This window comes from Lissotriton vulgaris, unplaced genomic scaffold, assembly GCF_964263255.1.
Source record: "Lissotriton vulgaris unplaced genomic scaffold, aLisVul1.2 SCAFFOLD_2308, whole genome shotgun sequence".
NCBI classification, from domain to species: domain Eukaryota; kingdom Metazoa; phylum Chordata; class Amphibia; order Caudata; family Salamandridae; genus Lissotriton; species Lissotriton vulgaris.
The window spans coordinates 40,673-60,794 of NW_028248537.1; the positions used below are offsets into that span (position 1 = coordinate 40,673).

The 20,122-nt window shown below is 48.9% G+C and overlaps 1 protein-coding gene across 1 annotated transcript in view; it reads right to left on the bottom strand.

Annotated features, from left to right (window-relative positions):
• Positions 1-595: 595 nt before the first annotated feature.
• LOC147664071 (anillin-like) overlaps positions 596-20,122 on the bottom strand; it is a 278,145-nt gene continuing 258,618 nt past the window's right edge. The window contains exon 16 of the mRNA XM_086950003.1: positions 596-726. Coding sequence (XP_086806129.1) covers positions 596-726 — 131 coding nt within the window. The remainder of the gene's footprint in view (positions 727-20,122) is intronic.

Sequence of the window (20,122 nt, forward strand, 5' to 3'; positions counted from 1 at the left end):
GTGAAACTTGGCAGACTGTTTAAAATGATGTTGGTGGAATATCCTTTGCGTTTCTAGTTGAAGTACTGGACAGTGTAGCCTTTTAAGTATAGGCTGCATTATTGGTCTTTAAATTCTCTGTCTATGCAGGATTGCAATGAAGATATCTTAAGAGATTATTTTTGATTGCTCCGGGGTCCCCGCACATGAGCAGGACTATTCACTAGATTAGGACTATAACAGAGATCCCCTACTGAAGAACCTCATTAAAGAAAATAGTGCTCACAGTCTAAGAGTACCATGTAACAACTAAAGAAAGGGGGCAATCGCAATGGGAGGTGACAAATGAAGAGGCGGTACTAAGGAGGGACTAAGAAGCCTGTTGACGAATCAGAAGACAGCATTTAGGACAATGACGAAAGCCAATAGCAAATATGGGTTGAGCTTCTATTCACCTGCTCCACTACAAAAAGCCTCAGAGCAGTGCATGCACGCTGACTCTAGGCTCGACCTAAAAAGCATGGACTTGAAGTTACTCCAGTTTAACAATCTTTGAATGTCAACATTTGCCATGTAATTAAAGAGGATCCAAAGCATGTCCATCTAGACAAACTACTTACAGTGTGACTGAAGTAGGGAAAACGATGGCATCTCCACAAAGTGCATCTTGTACGCTGGCAAGGGGTGTGGCCACTATGTAATGAGATCCAAAGCGAATCAGTAACATGAAGTACTGACTAGGTTTTCCTGAAAAAAAGGACAAGAGTTTAAGAATGAGCACGGTCTATGAGCAAGTTAGCCATGAGAAATATTAACCAACATCATGCTACAGTAGCTCATGAGCTTTGGGTAAATCCAAAGCAACAAACCCCACTAAAAATATCTTTAAAGCTATAAATGATCAGAAATAAGCAAATTCTTGAGGCAGACTACTGGCAAAACGTTCCAAACTGGAATAAACTGCAAAACTCCCATGAGGTTATTAACCACACGTGACAAGACAGTTCATGAAGCAAACCACCAATCATCCAATACAACCACAGACATGTCAGCCAATGAAACTGAAGCGTGTGGCATTAAGCACCAAGGAAAAAGCAGCAATAACTGCTACAAACCAGACTTAGAATCTCTTCAAAGGTTGATAAATCAAGAGAGGAAACCACCAATGAGGTGAGAAATGCCAACAACTTCTTTCAACCTTCTTACATATGAAACCTACCATTTGATTCTTGCATAAAATGCAGCTTCGAGTAAGGCCCTACTATCTCTAAAAGAACATGTCAATTTTACATTTGGCAGGTTTTGTGCCCGCAAGCCACACAGACTGATGCAGCAACAAATTGGAGTAATCCTGGTCTTAAAAAAAAAATGATAGGAGTCCTTTAGTCAACTTCCACAAGATATGGAACTCAATCCTACTACACACTAGGACAATTACTTCTTAAGATTTATTCAAACGGAAACAAAAAACCTACTGTATTATCAACACCTCCCCCTTGGACAACCATAACATTGAAAATCCCTCTCAAGGGCCCTACTAACTGAATAAAAGACCGCTCCAGAAAGTCTTTTGCCTCTGTCCCTTTCCTGCATTCGAACCCTAAACCACTATTGTGGCTTAATCCCGTACTAAACCAAATCTTGAAAGCGTTCACCACTAATAAAACAGGCTTATCTGTTACCACTGTTGAAGAAACCTAATGCTGATCCCGAAGTACTTCGCAACTTTAGACATACTTCCCTGCTATCGGGACTGATCCTATAGAAATTGGCTCAGCGACAACTAGCCGACTTTGTAGAAGCCAACAGTCTCCTACAGGACTCCCAGTCAGGCTTCCGGTCAGGCTACAGCACGGAAACAGCGTTGGTAGAAGAAGCTGATTTGATGAGAAAGCCAGTGGACGGTGGCTCAGCTGCCATATTAGTGCTGTTGGACCTTCAGCGGCGTTCAATACAATGTCGCATTCAATTCTGTTGTAAAGATTGAAACATCAGCATGCAAGGGGTGGCACTTGATTGGAACCGGTCATATCTTGAAGACCGTGGTTAGCAGGTCTTCCTTTACCATTTCTCCTCAGTCAAACAACTTATATGCGGAGTACCTCAGGGTTCTGCCTTAAGCCCGCTGCTCTTTAATATCTACCTTGCCCTGCTGAATGTAGTTTCCTATGCGGATGACATTCAATTTGTGTTCTTTTAAAGAGCACCCACAGCAGCATTTTATATATTTAAAGAATTCCTGAAGGACATTGCAAGCTGGATGAACGAAAAAAAATTGAAACAATGAAGACATAACATAACAGAGGTCTTGTTTTTCAGTCAAGCATCTCCTCTGTGTTGTGCTTCTGGTGGCCAAGGGAGTTGAGGCCTCCCACCCATCCCTAAGGACGCTGTTAGAAATCTTGGAGTTAGGTGGGAGAAGGAGCTCACCCTCACGGCACAAGTCAAGCAAATCTCTGCGGCTTGTTTTGGGAAAATGAGATCTATCAGGAAATGTTTACGTTTCCTGCCAGAACAGAGCAGTAGTATGTAGGAGCTTCAGTCTCCATTTCGTTTTTTCAGCGCCAGGACACCTCTGTCGAGGTAGCTGTGCTCTTTATGAATGGCCATTGATAGATTGTATATTTAGATTGTGAAGAACAAGTTACTAACCTTTGGTAACACCTTATCTGGTAGAGACTATCTAGCTGCAGATTCTTTATCTTTGAATTTCCCAGGAGCGAGACTGGATCCAGCTGACTTTTTAGCAGTACCCCTGCACACCGGTAGGTGGCATAGTTCAGATCTGCGTCAGCCTGTGGCGGCACCAGAATGACGTGGCCCCTATATAGGCAACACCCAGGCACACTGACCTTACTTTTTCACAACTTTCAACATCATAAGTACTGAACCAGAAAGTGCCCCGACACTGGTGTGTCCGAACTAGGACTTAAGTGATCAGTCCTGACCCTAGAAATCTGTCCGCAGAACAGGGAGGCTAGTTGGGTCAGTAAGGAATCTGTGACTAGATATGGTCTCTACCAGTTAAGGCATTACTGAAGGTAAGTAAGTTGTTCATCTGATACAGACTTCTAGCCACAGATGCCTTAACTATTAATAGACACCCAACAATACCATCCCCAGAGGAGGGTATGTAGAGATGCAGACATTCCTGATAGACTGACTGATATCCAGGGCTCCGCAAAGCCTCGAGCGCAGTTCCTCTATCACTAACATACTCAAGAGGCACTTCCATCCAGTACCAGGATCTCTGGACCGTTGTCTATAGCCGTGAACCACTGCTCTGCAATGGTTGCAGCTTTAGGTCTGGTGGTATGAGCTCGCAAGCATTCATGAGGCGGCTTCTTTGCCAATGGGAAACAGATTTTCATGCAGAGCACGTCCCACCGGGAGAAGGTGCACTTCTGCACCGCCTGACCTTTCTTTGCATCAAAATATTTTTGTTGAAAACCAATTTCCAAACACTTTATGCACTATAAAGTTTAATTAGTTAAAACTACATATTAGTGGGAAGGTTTTGTGGAAATTATGCCATCTGTAAATGACTGCACTACCACATGCTTTACTAATAGATTTATGAAAAGTGAGTTTTTAAACATGAACTGGTAAATATTTCTGCCCCTGACCGGATGATAATGCGGCTAGTGAACTAAGAGGCACGCTCGTGATCATGTGTAACCTATATGTGGGCTTGATTCTTATTATACATGGAGCAAACGTTTAGTCTAGAAAATAAAAAGCTTAAATACATCAGAAAGTTTACATTAATATTTGAGCTGCTCTCGTGATAATGAAGAAAAAGGTAGCTTCATAAGATAAAATATTGGTCTAGGATCATACAATTTGAGACCAGTTCACACACGGGTCAAGTACATTACAGTTAGGTCTACTAGAATATTCAAGTTACTAGACCTGCAGGTCTAGTAACATTATGATTTATAGAGCCTTGAGGGGCAGCCTGATTGGTGGATCGATGGCCATGCTCAGTAGCTCAAACGATTCCACGACTCCCAATCCAGCTTCAGAGGTGGCTATAGCATGGAGACTGCAATCCTAGAAGTGTCAGGAAGTGTCGGTGGAACTACTGACCAGGGCAACGCAGCAATGCTGGTGCTGCTGGATCTGTCTGTGGCCTTCGACACTGTGGCCCATCCGATTCTCCTAGAGACTAAAACTTCTGGGAATTCAGGGTACGGCCCTCCCCTGGACCCGGTCCTTCCTGGAGAACTGGACACAACAAGTTTTCTTACGTCCCTTTGTCTCTTCCCAGAAGCCCCTTGTTTGTGGGGTCCCACAGGGTTCGGCATGGAGTTCTCTCCTGTTCAATGTCCATCTCTCCCCGCTCTAATCGAATCCCTGGGGATTAAGGTAATTTCTTACGCTGACAATACCCAGCTTCAGTTTTCTTTTAGGTTTAAAGTATTTTATTGCACCATTAAAAACAATACCAACAAACAGATACAATTGTCTCCAAAGTGATAGTGCGAAGAGTCCGCTACAGGGGTGCAACCTGCGAGTATGGTGCGGCAGGTACAACATTCCTCAGAGCCTGGTGTCAGGTGCACATGCGGTGGAGACAATTCCAAGAACCAACCCCCTCTTACCCAACTCCTCCCCTCCCGTCCCATTCCCGGTCCCTCCCCCCCTCCCCCCTACTGTGCTAAAGACGCCCCTCTCCACCATCTCTGCAATGTGCTCACCCCTCCCGCTTTACATTCCTCCCGGGCATTTCAGGTGGACGGAGCAACCAGGGATGTTAGCCGTAGCAGCCGGAGATACCGGGGACAGGTAATTTCCTTGAATTCTGATTGTAATAAGGTATGGAATGGCAGCCACAGCTCCTCAAACTTGTCCACCTCCCCCGCTACCATAAGGGACAGCTTCTCCATTCCCAGGACATGCCACAACCTGTGTAACCAACCGACAGTAGTGGGGAGCGTGGTAGTGCGCCAGTAAATGAGTATGTTCTGGATCGCCGAGCCCAATGCGATCGCTATCTGTCTACCTTTCCTAGATCTCAGGGGATACATCAGGCCGTTGGGCAAGCCCAGCAGGACATAGGCGGGGAAGCAAAGCAATTAAATTTTGAAGCACCGGTCTATCTCATCCAAAACCTCCTTCCAATGGGGACTCAATAAAGGGCATTCCCATAGTACATGAGTAAGCGTGCCAATCTGTCCACAATCTCGCCAACAGGTATGTGTAATGTTACGATTCATTTCGTGCAATCTCTCCGGCGTGTAATACCAGTAGGTGGATATCAGTGAACGTTTCAGTGAGCCCAGTATGGTAAGCGGAGTGTCTTGCCCGGTAGGAGATGTGATCCCAATCTGTGTGGATCAGCGGCCTTCCCAGCTCCCGCTCCCAACCGGGATTGTAGATGTGAAAAGGGGGGGGGGGGGTTGCAGGAGCTTGTACAGATCTGAGATGAGCTTGGAGTCCGAGGAGCGCCTCGCCAGCCACATCTCCTAAGGTGTGAGCTTCCGGTCTGCCAAGTCACGCACCTGCGGTTGAAGTGCCCAATGACGCGCCTGCAAATATCTCATGCGCTCCGTCTCAGGCAGGTGGTATTCCCGTCGAAGGTCCTGGAAGGATTTGGCGCCCTCCGGGCCATACATATGAAACAGTGCACTGCACCTAGCCGCCCGAAAGAGCGCGAAGGCTCCGGGTTCCATTCCAGGATGGAAGTCCAGGTTCTCGACCAGTGGCGTGAACTGTGACGGGAAGGTGGTGAGCTCATGCTTATCATTCACGGCGTCACAGACCCGAAGCGGGACTCGCGTAATAAAGGACGCATAGAGGTTGGGGGGGTGGGTGGGGGGGGGGGGGGGGGGGGGGGTGGGGTGGTGGTGGGCTCTGCGCAGGAAGGGTACCTCCTGTAGCGTTCTGCCTGCCACTGCCTGGTCCTGGAATAACCAATGTTTATCAGATTCCCATCTGCTCCACTCCACCAAATACTGTAGTTGCGCCACCTGAAAATATTTGTGCAGGTCCGGTATGCAGAGTCCTCCGGATTCAGGTGCCAGCGTGGACAAGGCTCTCTTGAGTCTGGGTTTACGGCCCTGCCAAACAAAGCGTGCGATATCCGCCTGGGCTTGTCTAATCCACCCCTTCGGGGGTTGAAGTGGTAGGGCCCGAAAGAGATACAGGACTTGCGGTAGGAGGGTCATTTTCACCGCGGCTATTTTGCCCAGCAATGACAGCGTCCCCTTGTTCCAGCGGGTCAGTTACTCCTTAATTTTCTTGCGTAAGGCCGTGTAGTTGGCTGTTACCATGGCAGGTAAAGAGGGCACCAGGTCCTTAGACCGGCTCATTGGGAAGAGGCTCTGTAGTTCAAGTCTCGTGGTGGCGGCTAGTGAGACATCAAGGGCCGCCGATTTCCCCATATTCATTTTGAAACCTTCCACTGCAGCGAAGGTTTCCAACTCGGCGATGCAAGCAGGGAGCGACTTTCTAGGATTGTCAAGCGTCAAAATCACGTCATCTGCGTAGAGACGAACGGTGTGGACATACCCCCCCATCCGGACGCCCTTCACATCAGGGTTCTGACGAATCCTCTGAGCAAACGGCTCCATATAGAGGGCGAAGAACAGCTGTGACAGCGGGCACCCTTGTCTGGTGCCCCTCTCTATCGCGAACTTTTGGGAGTTGCAACCATTCACTCTCACCACCGCGGACGGGAATCTATAGCAGTTGAATATCAGGACTCAAAATTTCTCCCCCATGCCCAGTTTACATAGCACCTTCTCCAAGTAGGGCCAGTGCACCCGGTCGAACGCTTTCTCCGCGTCTATAGAGAGAAGCATACGTTCCCCAGGAATACGGGAGGCCTTTTCCAGGATATGGATCACCCTTTTGGTATTGTCAACCGTCTGCCTACTGGGAATAAACCCTGCCTGGTCCGGATCTACCAACCCCGGCAGGTGGAGTGCCAGACGCGCCGCGAGGACCCCGGTGTACAGCTTGAGGTCCACGTTCAAGAGCGAGATCGGCCGGTAGGAGCCGCACTCAGTCCGGTCTTTACTCGGCTTAGGGATAACCGACACTGTCGCCTGGAGTAGGTCCGGAGGGATAGCTCCCCGTTCAGAAAACGAATTGAAGAGGCGCGTCAACAGCGGCGCCAATTCTTGGCAGAACGTTTTGTAGAAGAGTGGGGTGTATCTGTCGGGCCCTGGGGCCTTCCCATGTTTGAGTAGGGAAATAGCCGTGATCACCTCCTCGATCCGGATTTCCCGTTCCAAGTGCTCTGCTTATTCCAGGGTATGGGAGGAGAGATCGACCGACTCCAGATAGTCAGCCTCGGCTTGCGCCGAGGAGGGCGCACCCGTGTATAGATCGGCGTAGTACCGACGGAAACCGTCCGCAATCTGGTCATCCTCTGTGGCCGTCACTCCGCCGGGAACCGACAGCTCCTTCACCCGGTGTTTCTTGTGCTGTATGCAAAGCTTATTCGCCAGGAGCCGGCCGCATCTGTCACCGCCAGTGTAGTACGCGTGTTTCAGGCGTAGCACCGCGTATTCCGCACTATCCATGTCTAGTGTGGAAAGGAGTTTCCGGGCGGCTTTAAGTTGCCTCCAGACTCGGGGGGGAGGGGGGGGGGGGGTTCTCTGGTGCACCTGTTCCAGCTCCCTCACCTTGCACGTTAGTTCGTCCCTCTTTTGCTGCCGTTCCTTATTCTCTGCTGAGGAAACGGCGATAAACTCGCAGCGGAGTACCGCCTTCAAGGCGGCCCATTGTGTCGCTTGAGTGGTGTCTCCATTATCATTGTGTCGTTGGTATTCGCCAATCGAGTCACATATATGTTTCACTACAGACTGCTTGTGCAGCAGGGTGTCCCTAAGGCACCAGACCCCTCTCGAGGGAGGCACGGGAGGCAGCTGGAAAGTACCCGCCACCGGGGCATGATCCAATAGTGAAAGAACCCCTATTTCAGAGGCCGTGGCTAGCTCGTAGATAGGACCCGTCACCAGGAGATGGTCTAATCTTGCGTAGGACTTGTGGGCGTGCGAGTAGTAGGAATAGGCTCGGGCCGTGGGGTGGAGGCGTCGCCACAGATCATGCAAATCAAGATCCTCCAAGTGGGATCTGGCCAATTGCGAGAACTCCCCTGACTGCAGGCGTCTCTGCGTCGACATTGTCTAAGGACGAGTCGTAGACCATATTCAGGTCCTCTCCAATAACAATATGTCTGTCCAGAGTGGTCGCCACGTCCTCTAGGGCCGTGCGTAGAAACTGTTCTTGGTGGTCGTTGGGGCTATATATCGAGCCTACAGTGAACACCAGACCTCCCGTCTTGACCCTGTAAGCTAGGAGCCTGCCTTTCTGTTCTGATACTTTATGCAAGATCACTCCCTTAAACTTCTTAGACACCAAAATTGCAAACCCCTTTGTTTTGGAATTACCGGATGAGAAGAACTGTGTTGGGAATTTCGGTGACCGCAGCCTGTGGCAGTCTTTGGCTAGGAGGTGGGTCTCTTGTAAGAGACAAATGTCTGCTTGGGCGTCATCAAGTAGGGACAGCACTGCCTTCCGCTTGACTAGGTTATTCAGCCCCTTCACATTTAAAGTAACAATCTTAAGGGCCATCAGCGAGAAGGATACGGGCAGTGCTTTACGAGTTGGTCACAGCCCTGTAGGGGCGGCTTCAGTGTCAACAATGCGAAAAGGTGGTGTGAGGTGAGAGCAAATGCCACCACAGCACAGTACAGTCCCCGATCCCCCCCCCGCCCTGAGAACTACCCTCCTACAGCCCAACTGCACCCCACCCCCCACTCTTTCGTGCAACTCCCGAACCCAAAACCCCCACAATCAACTCCCTCTCACACCCCCCTCACACCCAACCGTTCAAAGAACTCCATTGTCCCAGTCTGGTCCGCAACGGACAAGTCAGTGGAAAGTTATGTAAGTGGACGTCCAGCCACAACACACTCCCTCCCGCCGCCCCTCGTCCCCAGAACCCTCGCACCTGCAATGATGATGAGGCCAATACGATCTCCCCCCGAAGTATGCTCAGGCCGTCAAGGCCACATCACCAGTCGTCATGTCTCTGGACACCTCCCGTATGGCACTGTCCATTTCTGCCCGGATAGTAGGGGAGTCGGGTCTCGTGGGCGGAGGTGGGGATCGCCGTCCCTGAAGCGTCGGCCAACCGTCCCTGGTGCTGCGCCTACGACGGGGCGTAGGAGCGTCTTCATCCGTCGCGGTAATTCCCAACACTCCGCAAACGTCCTGGAGGGACCGGAGCTGATGCAGGGTACCGTTCCAGCGAAAGATGAGCCGAAAGGGGTGGCCCCGGGAGTACTGCGTGTCATGTTCTCGCAAGAAATCTGTGGCTATTTTGAATGCCTTACGTTTCTGCAACGTGATCGTTGACAAGTCCTGATACAGGGCCACCTGATGACCCCAGAAACGCAGGGATTGCTGTCGCCGGGACTCCCGGAGAATCCGCTCTTTCAAAGGGAAGTCCGGCAGGAAGGCCAAAATATCCGGGGGCGGTGCTGAGGTCCGTCGTGGCAGGCCCACTCTGTGTGCCCTATCAATTCTAACTGGGAAGTCTCCAGGTTCGCCCAGTATTTCTAGAAACAGGTCCCTCAGGTAGGCGGCTACGTTCTCTACTTCTTTAAATGGAATTCCACGGACCCGGATGTTATTGCGCCTAGACCTGTTCTCAAGGTCCTCGGCGTGGGCCTGGAGGTCGATCTGTTGATCCCTGAGCCGCAAGACCTCCTGCTGCAAGTGCGCAATCTCCTCATCTCGGGAGTGGCCGGCCTCCTCCACCGTGTTCACTCTCCCCCCCAGGGAGTCAACCTCTTTCCGAACCTCACGGACCTCCCCGGCCACCTCCTGCTTCAGTGTCTGGAAGTCCTCCCTGAGTGAGCTGAACAGCGACTCCAGGAAAGATCTGGTCACTGGAGGTTCCCCGCCTTCTGCGCCTCGTGAAGTGGTAGAGGGGCTCAGGGCTGGCTGACCTCTATCCTGTCTCGGGGCACCCCTGCCCAGCATCTCCGGCAAAGCACGGTCACCCTTCTTGCCCCCTCCGTTGCCTGACATTGCGGGATTAGGGAGGTGCGACAGGAGGGACTGCGTTTGCTAAGGCCTGCGCGATGCTGAGGAGTCAGAAGACAAAATGTCTCACAAAGTACGGGTACCACAGCTCTCCCACGAGTAACGCTGCCCAGTCTCACTCCAACCCACTGGTCCTTAGGACAGCGGGAACGCCAGTGCGGGGGAAACAATAGTGGTCCGCTCCCCGCAGCAAATCACCTCTGCCGCGTTGTGAGATCGAAGCCAAGTGTTGATAGCGTTGGCCGCAGAGAAAGCCACTCCCCGCAGCGGGCGAACCTCAGCGCGTGCAGGGCACCGAACTCTCCTCCAGGTTGTAACCCCGCTGGAATCGGGGTCCTTCCCACAGTGCGAAGGTGAGAGGCGTCACCGCCGGCCCCCTTCTCGGTCTCCGACAGCAAAGTCAATCGCCGTGCCTCTTAGTGCGGAGTGCAGGGCACCCCACGTCCCCGAGGGTGTCACCAGGGGGATGTCCGCTCCTATGGTCGGGTGGCTGCGCCGCACGGGAAGAGTGAGCGAGCAAAGGCCCACATCCGGGCAAAGCCGCGGGCTCGCGTAGTGGCCCCGCTCCGCGGGTCGAATGGAGAGGACCGCTCTGGAGCCGGGTCAAGGCGAAGGTCGATCGCCGTGTCTTCGCGCGTCGTGGCACCTGCAGGGGCCTCTGGGCTCACACACGTCTCTGCTCTCCAAACGGGGGCTCTGAAAAGGGGGGCCAGGGGACGCCGACACAGGCCTACTAGGCCGCACAATCCTCGGCCCGGCGCAGCGGCCCTCCTCTGGCTCCTCCCCCGGCTTGCTCCGGCCGAGGCGCCACTCGGTCCGATCAGTGTCGCCGCTTCCGGACCCAACAAGCGGCTTGCGTTGGGTCCGCTTCCTTTTCTCCGATCCCCGCTGTGGCACCGAAGGCGTCTCCAGTCAGTCCGGCAGGCAGCAGCTCCAAGCCGCTCTGGTCTCCGCCAGCCCCTCTGCTGGTCCTCGTGTTGGGGAACCTCTAGCGCTGCACCGGTGGGTCCGCAGGGCACCGCAAGGCTCCGGGTAGCGTCGCTGAGTGTTCGGCAGCACTAGGTGTTGGGTGCCGCCCGATCTGGAGGTGATCAGCAACACAGAGCGGTGCAAGGGCCCCTGGATCACGGGAGCTCACAGAGCGAGCGTCCTCTCAGCCCGCCATCTTGGCCACGCCCCCTTCTGTTTTCTTTTAAAGAACACTCAGAGGCTGCTTTTATACACTTCAGAAGCTGTCCAAGTCACATCTCGGCCTGGATAACCCAAAGAGGTCTAAACCTAAATTCAGGAAAAACGGAGGTGCTATTCTTCAAACATGCCACTCCACCCTTTAGGCTTTGGTGGCCTCAAGAATTGAACCCCCCTCCTGAGCCTGTAGACTCAGTGAGAAACTTGGGTTTCAGATTTGATGATGCCCTTTCTAGCAAGTCCTAGATTCGGCAAGTCTCTTCCTCCTGCTTCGGGAAATTCCGTATCCTGCAAAAATGGCTCCACTTCCTCCCGGGGACTGCAGGAGGACGGTGGTTCATGCCTTTATTACATCCCATCTGGACTGTGCCAGTAGCCTGTGCTTGGAACTTCCTGCATATCTGATTTGCAGACTGCAAACGATACAGAATGCAGCATCTAGACTGATTTGCAAGGTGCCTTACCGGCACTCCATCACTCCCCACCTAAGAAGCCTCCACTGGCTACCAGTCATAAGAGAATAGAATTCAAGGCACATACCCTGGCTTACAGAGCAACCAGAAGCAGAGGCCCGGCCTTCTTGGGAGTCAGACTACAACACTACCAGCATGACCAAGTCCTGAAATCTAACCACCTGCAGCCCCCCCCCATCCCCCCAACAATATCACAAGGCGAGGGAAGGCGGTAGAGCGTTTGCAATTAGGACCACTAAACTGTGGAATACAATGCTACGCCCTTCCAATCTGAATGAACCTGAAACCGCCTTCAGACTAGCTCTAAAAGCCTGGCTATTCAACAGTCACTAAGCCTACTTGTGCGCGGGGTCACTCAATTACATTAGCGCTGGGATACCTCTGCTGGAGGTAGCTGCGCGCTCTACAAACTCCAAAATAAATCCTGAGAACTGAGGCGGAGTGATATGGGCGGAAAGGCGTTGTGGAGGCCTGAGCTCCACTTGAGATGAAGAGTCTCCAAAGCGAGAGCCGCCTTAAAAACTAGAGGGTGCAAAACTGCTGACATTGCGTGTTCTCCGCAGAGGCGCACAAATCTATCCAATGCTCTCCCCACTGCTCAAACGGACCTTGTGCCACCTCAGTTCGGAGATACCTTTTTTTTTTTTTTAACAGTTCTTTATTCAGTACATTTTTGCATTAGTCCCTTCCCAACTTTAATCCCTCCCCACCCATGCCCAGCCAGCATATACACTTTTTTGGTCAATAATTTCTTTACGAAAACATAAATATATACACTTATTTCACTAATTCGTGCTAAATGTGGTAACATATAATGAATGACATACTAGCACATTGTTAAAGAAAAAAGGAAAGGAGAAGAAAAGAAAAATAGCTAGATTATTAAATCCATACATTATAAAAGTTAGGGATGTTTATTTTCTATTTCCACATTCATTCGTCCATTTGTTTGCATACTATTAAGTCATGTTATTTTCACATGACTTATAAGTTACTTGTTCCCTATCATTATTCGTTATTTTGCAGCCAATTGATTAGGGGGCCCCAAATCTCGAGACCCCTTTTTTTCTTATGTATCCCCTTCCTCCTGTATATAGCTATTTCTAGGCTATAGCTAGCTAGAAGTCTTGATCGCCACTGTTGAAATAGCGGAGGCGTTGCATCCAGCCATCCAGTTGCCAAACAGATCCTAAAGATGGCCATAGATATAGATATCAAGCCCTGTGTTTCCCTAGATCTTAGACCTTGTTCTAATCCCAACATTATTTCTGTTGTCGTGATAACAATTGGACTTTGAAAAATTTCAGAAAGAAATTTAGAAATTTCTGATCTGATTATATTTAGTGAGTGACATGTGGCAAATATATGTACTATATCGGCGGCATGTGTAGCGCATTTTGGACAATTCGTACCTTTACCCATACTCCATTTGGCAATCTGAGACGGTGTGTAATATAGTTGAAAGAAAGTCTTATAGTATTGAGCCTGTAATTTCAAGATATTAGTGATGTTTGAGAGAGTTGAAATGCTGATTGTGGTCTGCTGCTGTGGTCAAGAGTTTAGGCATCCAGGTGGACAGCAGGCTGTCTATGCAAAAGCAAGTGAGGACGGTGGTAGGGACCTGCACTGGCCTCCTTCGACAACTTAGGAAAGTTGCACCTTTGTTGTCCTTTTCCACCATGAGACGGGCAGTCTCTGCCACGATCTTGGCTAGGCTAGATTATGGCAATTCGCTATATATAGGACTGCCACAGAAACTCTTGTATAAGCTGCAGGTTGTCATGAACGACGCTGCTAGGCTTATTTTTAAAAAACCAAGGAATACCCATGCATCTCCCCTTATGCAAGAACTGCACTGGCTGCCGGTTAAGCAGAGGGTGATGTTCAAAGGACTGTGTATTGTTCACAAAGCCCTGTACGGTAAGGCTCCAATGTACATAAAATCTCGGCTTGTTCCCTACAGCCCAGCACGGACACTTCGATCCGCTGACGCCTCTCTACTTATTCAACCACGTTGTAGATTGGCCACAGTAGGTGGACGGGCCTTTTCATTTTTGCTTCCAACAGCCTGGAATAAGCTGCCAATTGAACTACGGAAGGAGACTAATTTGTTGGCCTTCCGAAAGAAACTAAAAACAGTGCTTTTCCAGCAAGCATGGGGTGTTCTGTAACTTTTTTATTAACAGTTGTCCTTCACAGTACCTGATGTTTGGACCCTGACCCTGATAAAGCGCTTAGAGACCCCAGGGTTATAACGCGCTATATAAGTCGAATAAATAAAATAAAAATAAAATAAATAAATTGTACGCCGTCTATAGTGATATTTAGTTTATTTTGCCACTTAAGACTATGTCTATCCAGATCATCTGGTAGAAGTGAGATTAAAGTTTTATAAATATCTCCTATTTTCATAGGGGTCTTACCTATAATATCTTCTATAATCGGGACTTTATGAAACTCGGCCCTGCCTCCCCCTTTTTTTATTATAAAATCTCTAATTTGGAGATATTTAAAAAAATCCCTATGTTCAAGCCCAAATTCCATCTTTAATTCCTCAAAAGATTTAATGGCCAATGGTGAAAAAAATACCCCCAAATGTGTAATCCCAGTGTTGATCCATCTGATCGTGCATGTATCATGAAATATTCCTGGGAGGTTGTAATTTCGGATGAGATTAGTATAATAAGAGTATCTGCCTATTCCAAGTAATTTCCGGATGTTAGACCAAGCGCTGTAGATACCTAGCAGTGTTTTAAATCGTACTTTTTTGAAGTGATTGTCGTATGTTAGTCGCCATAAATGTTCACCAGTTTCTGCTCCCAGAATAAGTCTGCGCGGAGAGGGGACGTCCCCTTCAGTAACTCGAGAATCATCCGACATAAGTAATCCTTGGCTGTAGCTCAGCAATGAAGCCCACCAATATATTTTAAGATTTGGGGCTGCAAGACCCCCTCTCATTCTTGGGAGTGAGATGTACTTATATACGGAGATACCATGTGTTATTCTCTAATCAAGAAACACCAAAGGGCCTTGACTCTACTCAGTAAGGCTGAGTCCGTATAACAAAACAAAACAATTGCCAATACTGAGGGAAACTCCAAAACAACTATTTATTCCAGAACCTCCGAATAACACATAGGTCTGCGTTTTTTACTACACCATCAGTTGGTTTGACAACTCTTAGATGTCACTTTTTCAATAATACTTTCTAAAAGTGTATCAAAAGAATGATTACAAAACAAAGGGAAAAGCTATGTAAAATACACTACATTACATCATATACGACACCAGCATACAATTAATATAAACCTTCACACATACCTCATGCAAATTTGGCCAGACACTCGTGCATCAACACTCACACCATCCAAAACAAAGGCCCAGAGCGGGTGCAAATAACTTTGTATGCCCCCAGCTCTGGTGAAAACTGTTCTAAATCCCAACGTCAAACAGTACAGTAAATCATGAATACTCCTAGTAAAATGTAGAGATGATTCAATATAATCTATATTTCTTACAGCTCACGCCTCAATCGCTATGTAAATACAACAATTATATTGCAAAATTTGTTTGACAAGGGAAAACAGAAAGGTCAACGCGTTTCAAACCCAACTGTGCGTCGGGTTCTCATCAGGACCGTAACGTTCAAGAAGAGAATGAAACAAAACTCGTTCAAATTTACAAAACCTCCGACCGTAGTTAAACAAAAGGGCACCCACCGGTGCAATCCGCCTACCTTATTTCCTGAACTGATTAAATCTGTGGCTTCACACTTGAATGTGACAACATTCTGAAAAGACAGACATAAGACAACACAGTTTGTAAACCTAATGTCAGTCTGGCTGGACATCTCCCATGTGAAAGAGGTTCACTCGTACCCACTTATTAATTGCCTTTACTGGAGACTGAAGCCCCTTTCGTCATATTGCTGATATCAGGGTCACCTGCCAGGAATAGTCGACTGTTAGAACGTAAACGTTCATGACTTATGGTCTTTTTAATTAGACATGAAGGGGCGGGTCTCACCTTAATCAGACATTGTGAAGTCCATAGAGGCTAACGTCGGACTGCCGTCTTACAAATGAATCTAGGAAAAAGCAATGCCAGTTTTAGCTCATTTGCGCTTAGACGTACTGTGCAAAATGGAATGTCAGGCCACGCATCAGTTACCTTAAGAACTAGCTCTCCCTCTCAACAAGCCGCGTACACGTCCTCCGAGTATGGTGTACAGCCGGCGTTCCCGCATTGAATGATGGGATAGTGGGTTGACGGGCGATGTCGTTTTTATGCTTCCTGGTCGATGAGCCAATCCTTGCTCATTATCCGTGACCACGTGTTCCTATGCCATATTGTCATGGTGATCATGAAGTTGAAAAGGAATATACTACTTGCCAGTATGCATCTGTTCTTGGCATGTAGGGCTGCTGACATTCATATCTGTGCATAGATCGCCGCCTAGTGTTGGGTCCGGATGATTGCACATTGTTGTCCTGGAAGAGTCTTCGAAGTATCACGAGATAGGTGGCTCCTCCCCCGGTCTACAGTGCGCATGGGCATCCTCTCCATCCTCAGATTGTTTTTCGCCATTGTGGCAGGGATGGAGTATGATACAGTAAGAGATGTCCATACTAAGAATAATTCTGAGTGGTACAGCTGCGACAGGCACAGGGGAGGAGGGAGGGCAATATGAATGTCAGCAGCCCTACATGCCAAGAGCAGATGCATACTGGTAAGTAGCATATTCCGTTCGAGGCATGTGGGCTGCTGAATTCATATCTGTGCATAGAATGTATAGCAGTCTCCCCCTTAGCGGTGGTTGCCCGTGCCAGCTGCAGCAGCCTGAAAAAGAGTTCTGAGTACAGCCTGTCCTACCGCTGCTTGCTGTTTGGAGTGCACATCTACGCAGTAGTGTTTGGTGAATGTATGTATGGTAGTCCATGTGGCTGCTCTACATATGTCCTCTAGAGGAATGTTTCCTAGGAAAGCCATGGATGCCCCTAACTTGCGTGTGGAATGCGCTCTTGGGGGAACTGTTAACGTGCGTTTAGCCTTTTGATAGAAAATTTGTATGCACTTAACAATCCATCTGGCTATACCGGATTTTGAAATGGGGTTGCCTTTATGCTGTGGTGAAAAGGCAACAAACAGTTGTTTAGTTTTTCTGAAAGGTTTTGTCCTGTCTATGTAGTACAGGAGAGCTCTTTTAACGTCCAGTGTATGTAGAGCTCTTTCTGCCACTGAATCTGGATTTGGGAAGAATACTGGCAGTTCAATAGTTTGATTGATGTGAAACTGGGATACCACCTTTGGCATAAATTTAGGGTTTGTACGCAGTACAACTCTGTTTGCATGAATTTGTATGAATGGCTCTTGAATAGTTAGGGCTTGTAGCTCACTAACCCTGCTAAGTGATGTAATTGCCACTAGGAAAGCCACTTTCCACGTTAGGAACTGTATCTCACATGAGTGAGAGGTTCAAAAGGTGGTCCCATCAGTCTGGTTAGAACCACGTTCAAGTTCCAGACAGGTGAAGGTGGGTGTCTTGGAGGAATCACTTGTTTGAGTCCCTCCATAAAAGCTTTAATAGCAGGTACCCTGAAGAGTGAAAGGTGTTGCCTGTTCTGAAGATAAGCTGCCACCGCAGCTAAGTGTATACGTATGGAGCTATAGGCCAGATTGTATCTATGTAAATGTAACAGATAACATATGCTGTTTTGAGTAGATGCATCTAGTGGATTTATGTCATTATTGGTACAATAGATGACAAGTAGTTTCCACTTCGCCGCATAGCAAGCTCTGGTTGTAGGTCTCCTTGCCTCCTTGATAATGTTCATACAGTCAGGAGGCAAGTTTAGTTAACCAAACTATGACTTCAGGAGCCAGATCGCAAGGTTCAACTGTTGCGGATCTGGGTGCTGAATGTCTCCATGGCTCTGCGTTAAAAGACTGGGTGTTAATCGCAGCCTTTGATGAGGCACCACGGAAAGTTCTAGAAACGTGGTGTACCACGGTTGCCTCGCCCACGTTGGAGCAACTAGGATGAGTGTCATGGAGTGTTGTCGCAGTTTGCGTGCCACTAGTGGTATGAGCGGGGCTGGGGGAAAAGCGTACGCAAACTTGCCTGACCAGTTCATTCATATCGCATTGCCCTGAGACTGTGGATGTGGGAACCTGGTGGCGAAGCTTTGGCATTTTGCGTTTTCCCTTGTGGCGAACAGGTCTATGTCTGGGTGACCCCACTGCTGGAAGTACGGTTGTAGCACTGAGGGATGGATCTCCCACTCGTGCATCTGGTGGCTGTGTCTGCTGAGCAGATCCGCCATCTGGTTGTCCCTGCCCGGGAGGTGTTCCGCCATGAGGAAGATGTTCCTCTGACTGGCCCACCTCCACATGCTTTGCGCTAGGTGTGACAACTGTGGAGAGTGTGTCCCTCCCTGCTTCTGTATGTAGTACATGGCAGTCATGTTGTCCGTCCGGATCAACACAACTTTGTTGCACAGATGTACCTTGAACGCCTTTATTGCCATGAAGATTGCCATCAGTTCCAGCAGGTTGATGTGCATCTTTCTGTGCTGTGTCGTCCATAGTCCCTACACTGTGTAATGGAGGACGAACTCCCCAGCCCAGGAGAGATGTCCGTTGTCAGCACGACTTGTGGTACAGGCTCTTAGAACGGTCGTCCCCTGCAAAGGTTGTGTGGGTTCCACCAATGCAGAGAGTTGTATGCGCGACCGGTCACCAACACTAGGTCTTTTAATTGTCCTTGAGTCTGGTTCCACTGCCGTGCTAAGCACTCCTGAAGCGGACGCATGTGTAGTCTCACGTTAGGGACTATGAAGATGCAGGAGGCCATCATGCCTATCAACTGCATAAACACCCATGCTGGGAGCGAGTGTTGGGATCTGTTGGGTGTTGGGATCTGAATCTCTGATTCAGTAATTGAATGCTGTTGATTCTTGCTGAGTTTGGCTGTGCCTTTGCTGCCAGAGAGTTTATCGTCGCTCCTAGGTACTGTTGTACGTGAGCGGGTTGGAGATGAGACTTTGCGTAGTTTAATGAGAATCCGAGGCTGTGCAGGAGGTGAATAGTGCGAGACATGTGGCTGGCACATTGCTGGACTGACTTTGCTTGGATGAGCCAGTCGTCCAGATAGGGGTAGACGTGGACATGGTTTCTTCTGAGGTGCGCCGCTACTGTTGCTCGGCACTTGGTAAACACCCTGGGGGCTGTTGTCACCCCGAAAGGTAGTACCTTGAACTGGTAGTGCTGATTTTGTATGGTAAACCTGAGATACTTCCTTTGTGCAGGATGTATTGGTATGTGAAAGTACGCGTCTTTTAGGTCTAGTGTTGCGAGAAAATCTCCCTGACTGAGCAATGGTAGAACCTGCTGTAAAGTGAGCATGTGAAAATGTTCTGACAAGATGTATTGGTTTAGGGGCCTGAGGTCCAGTATTGGCCTGGGAATTAAGAAGTACAGCGAGTATACCCCTGTACCTTGTTCCTGTATAGGGACGAGTTCTATGGCCCCTTTTTGCAGCATGCTGATGACTTCCTGCTGCAATAAGTCTATGTGCTCTGCTGACATAGGACGGTGTTTTGGGGGTATGTGGGGTGGAGTGGAGGTTAGCTCTAGACTATAGCCGTACTGAAAAAGTTGTCTCACCCACCTGTCTGTGGTAATGCTCTCAGACTGGCAGGAACTGTTGTAATCGTCCCCCGAACGGTGTTACATGGTCCGGGGGCAGTGACAAGGCGTCACTGTTTAGTATTGGAGGAGGATCTGGTGTTGTTATTTCCCCGTCCTCTGCCTTTGCTGCTGTTGCCACGGTATCCACCTTTATTATTTTTATTGTAGGTGGTCTGCGTGCTCCCTTTATTGTAAGGAATTTGTTGTGATGCCTGGCCTCGTGTAGCTCCTCTTACTAGAGCGACGAAAGGAACCTCCTCTAAATTGTTGGGACTGCAAGACACCCATGGACTTGGCTGTCTGTGTCTTTTTTTATCTTTTCTAAGATTGTGGCCACATCAGGACCAAAAAGATAATCTGGGTTCACAGGTTGATTTAGTAATGTGGTCTGAATCTCAGGTTTAAATCCGGAAATGCGCAACCAAGCATGCCTTCTGAGCAGGACGCTTGTGTTGATAGCCCTGGCTGCAGTGTCTGCTGTGTCTAGCGTACACTTAATGGATGCGTTGGATATGAGTTTACCCTCCTTGATTAGCATCTCTGCTCCCTCCTTGTAGGCCTCAGGCAAATGTTGTAGCAGTTGCTCTAGAGTGTCATAATGTGCCCCATCGTATCTGGCTAATAGGGCCTGTGTATTAGAAATCCCCCAGATATTAGCTGCTTGAGCAGCCACCCTTTTCCCAGAAGCTTCTAATACTTTACATTCTTTGTTTGGAGGAGGAGCATCA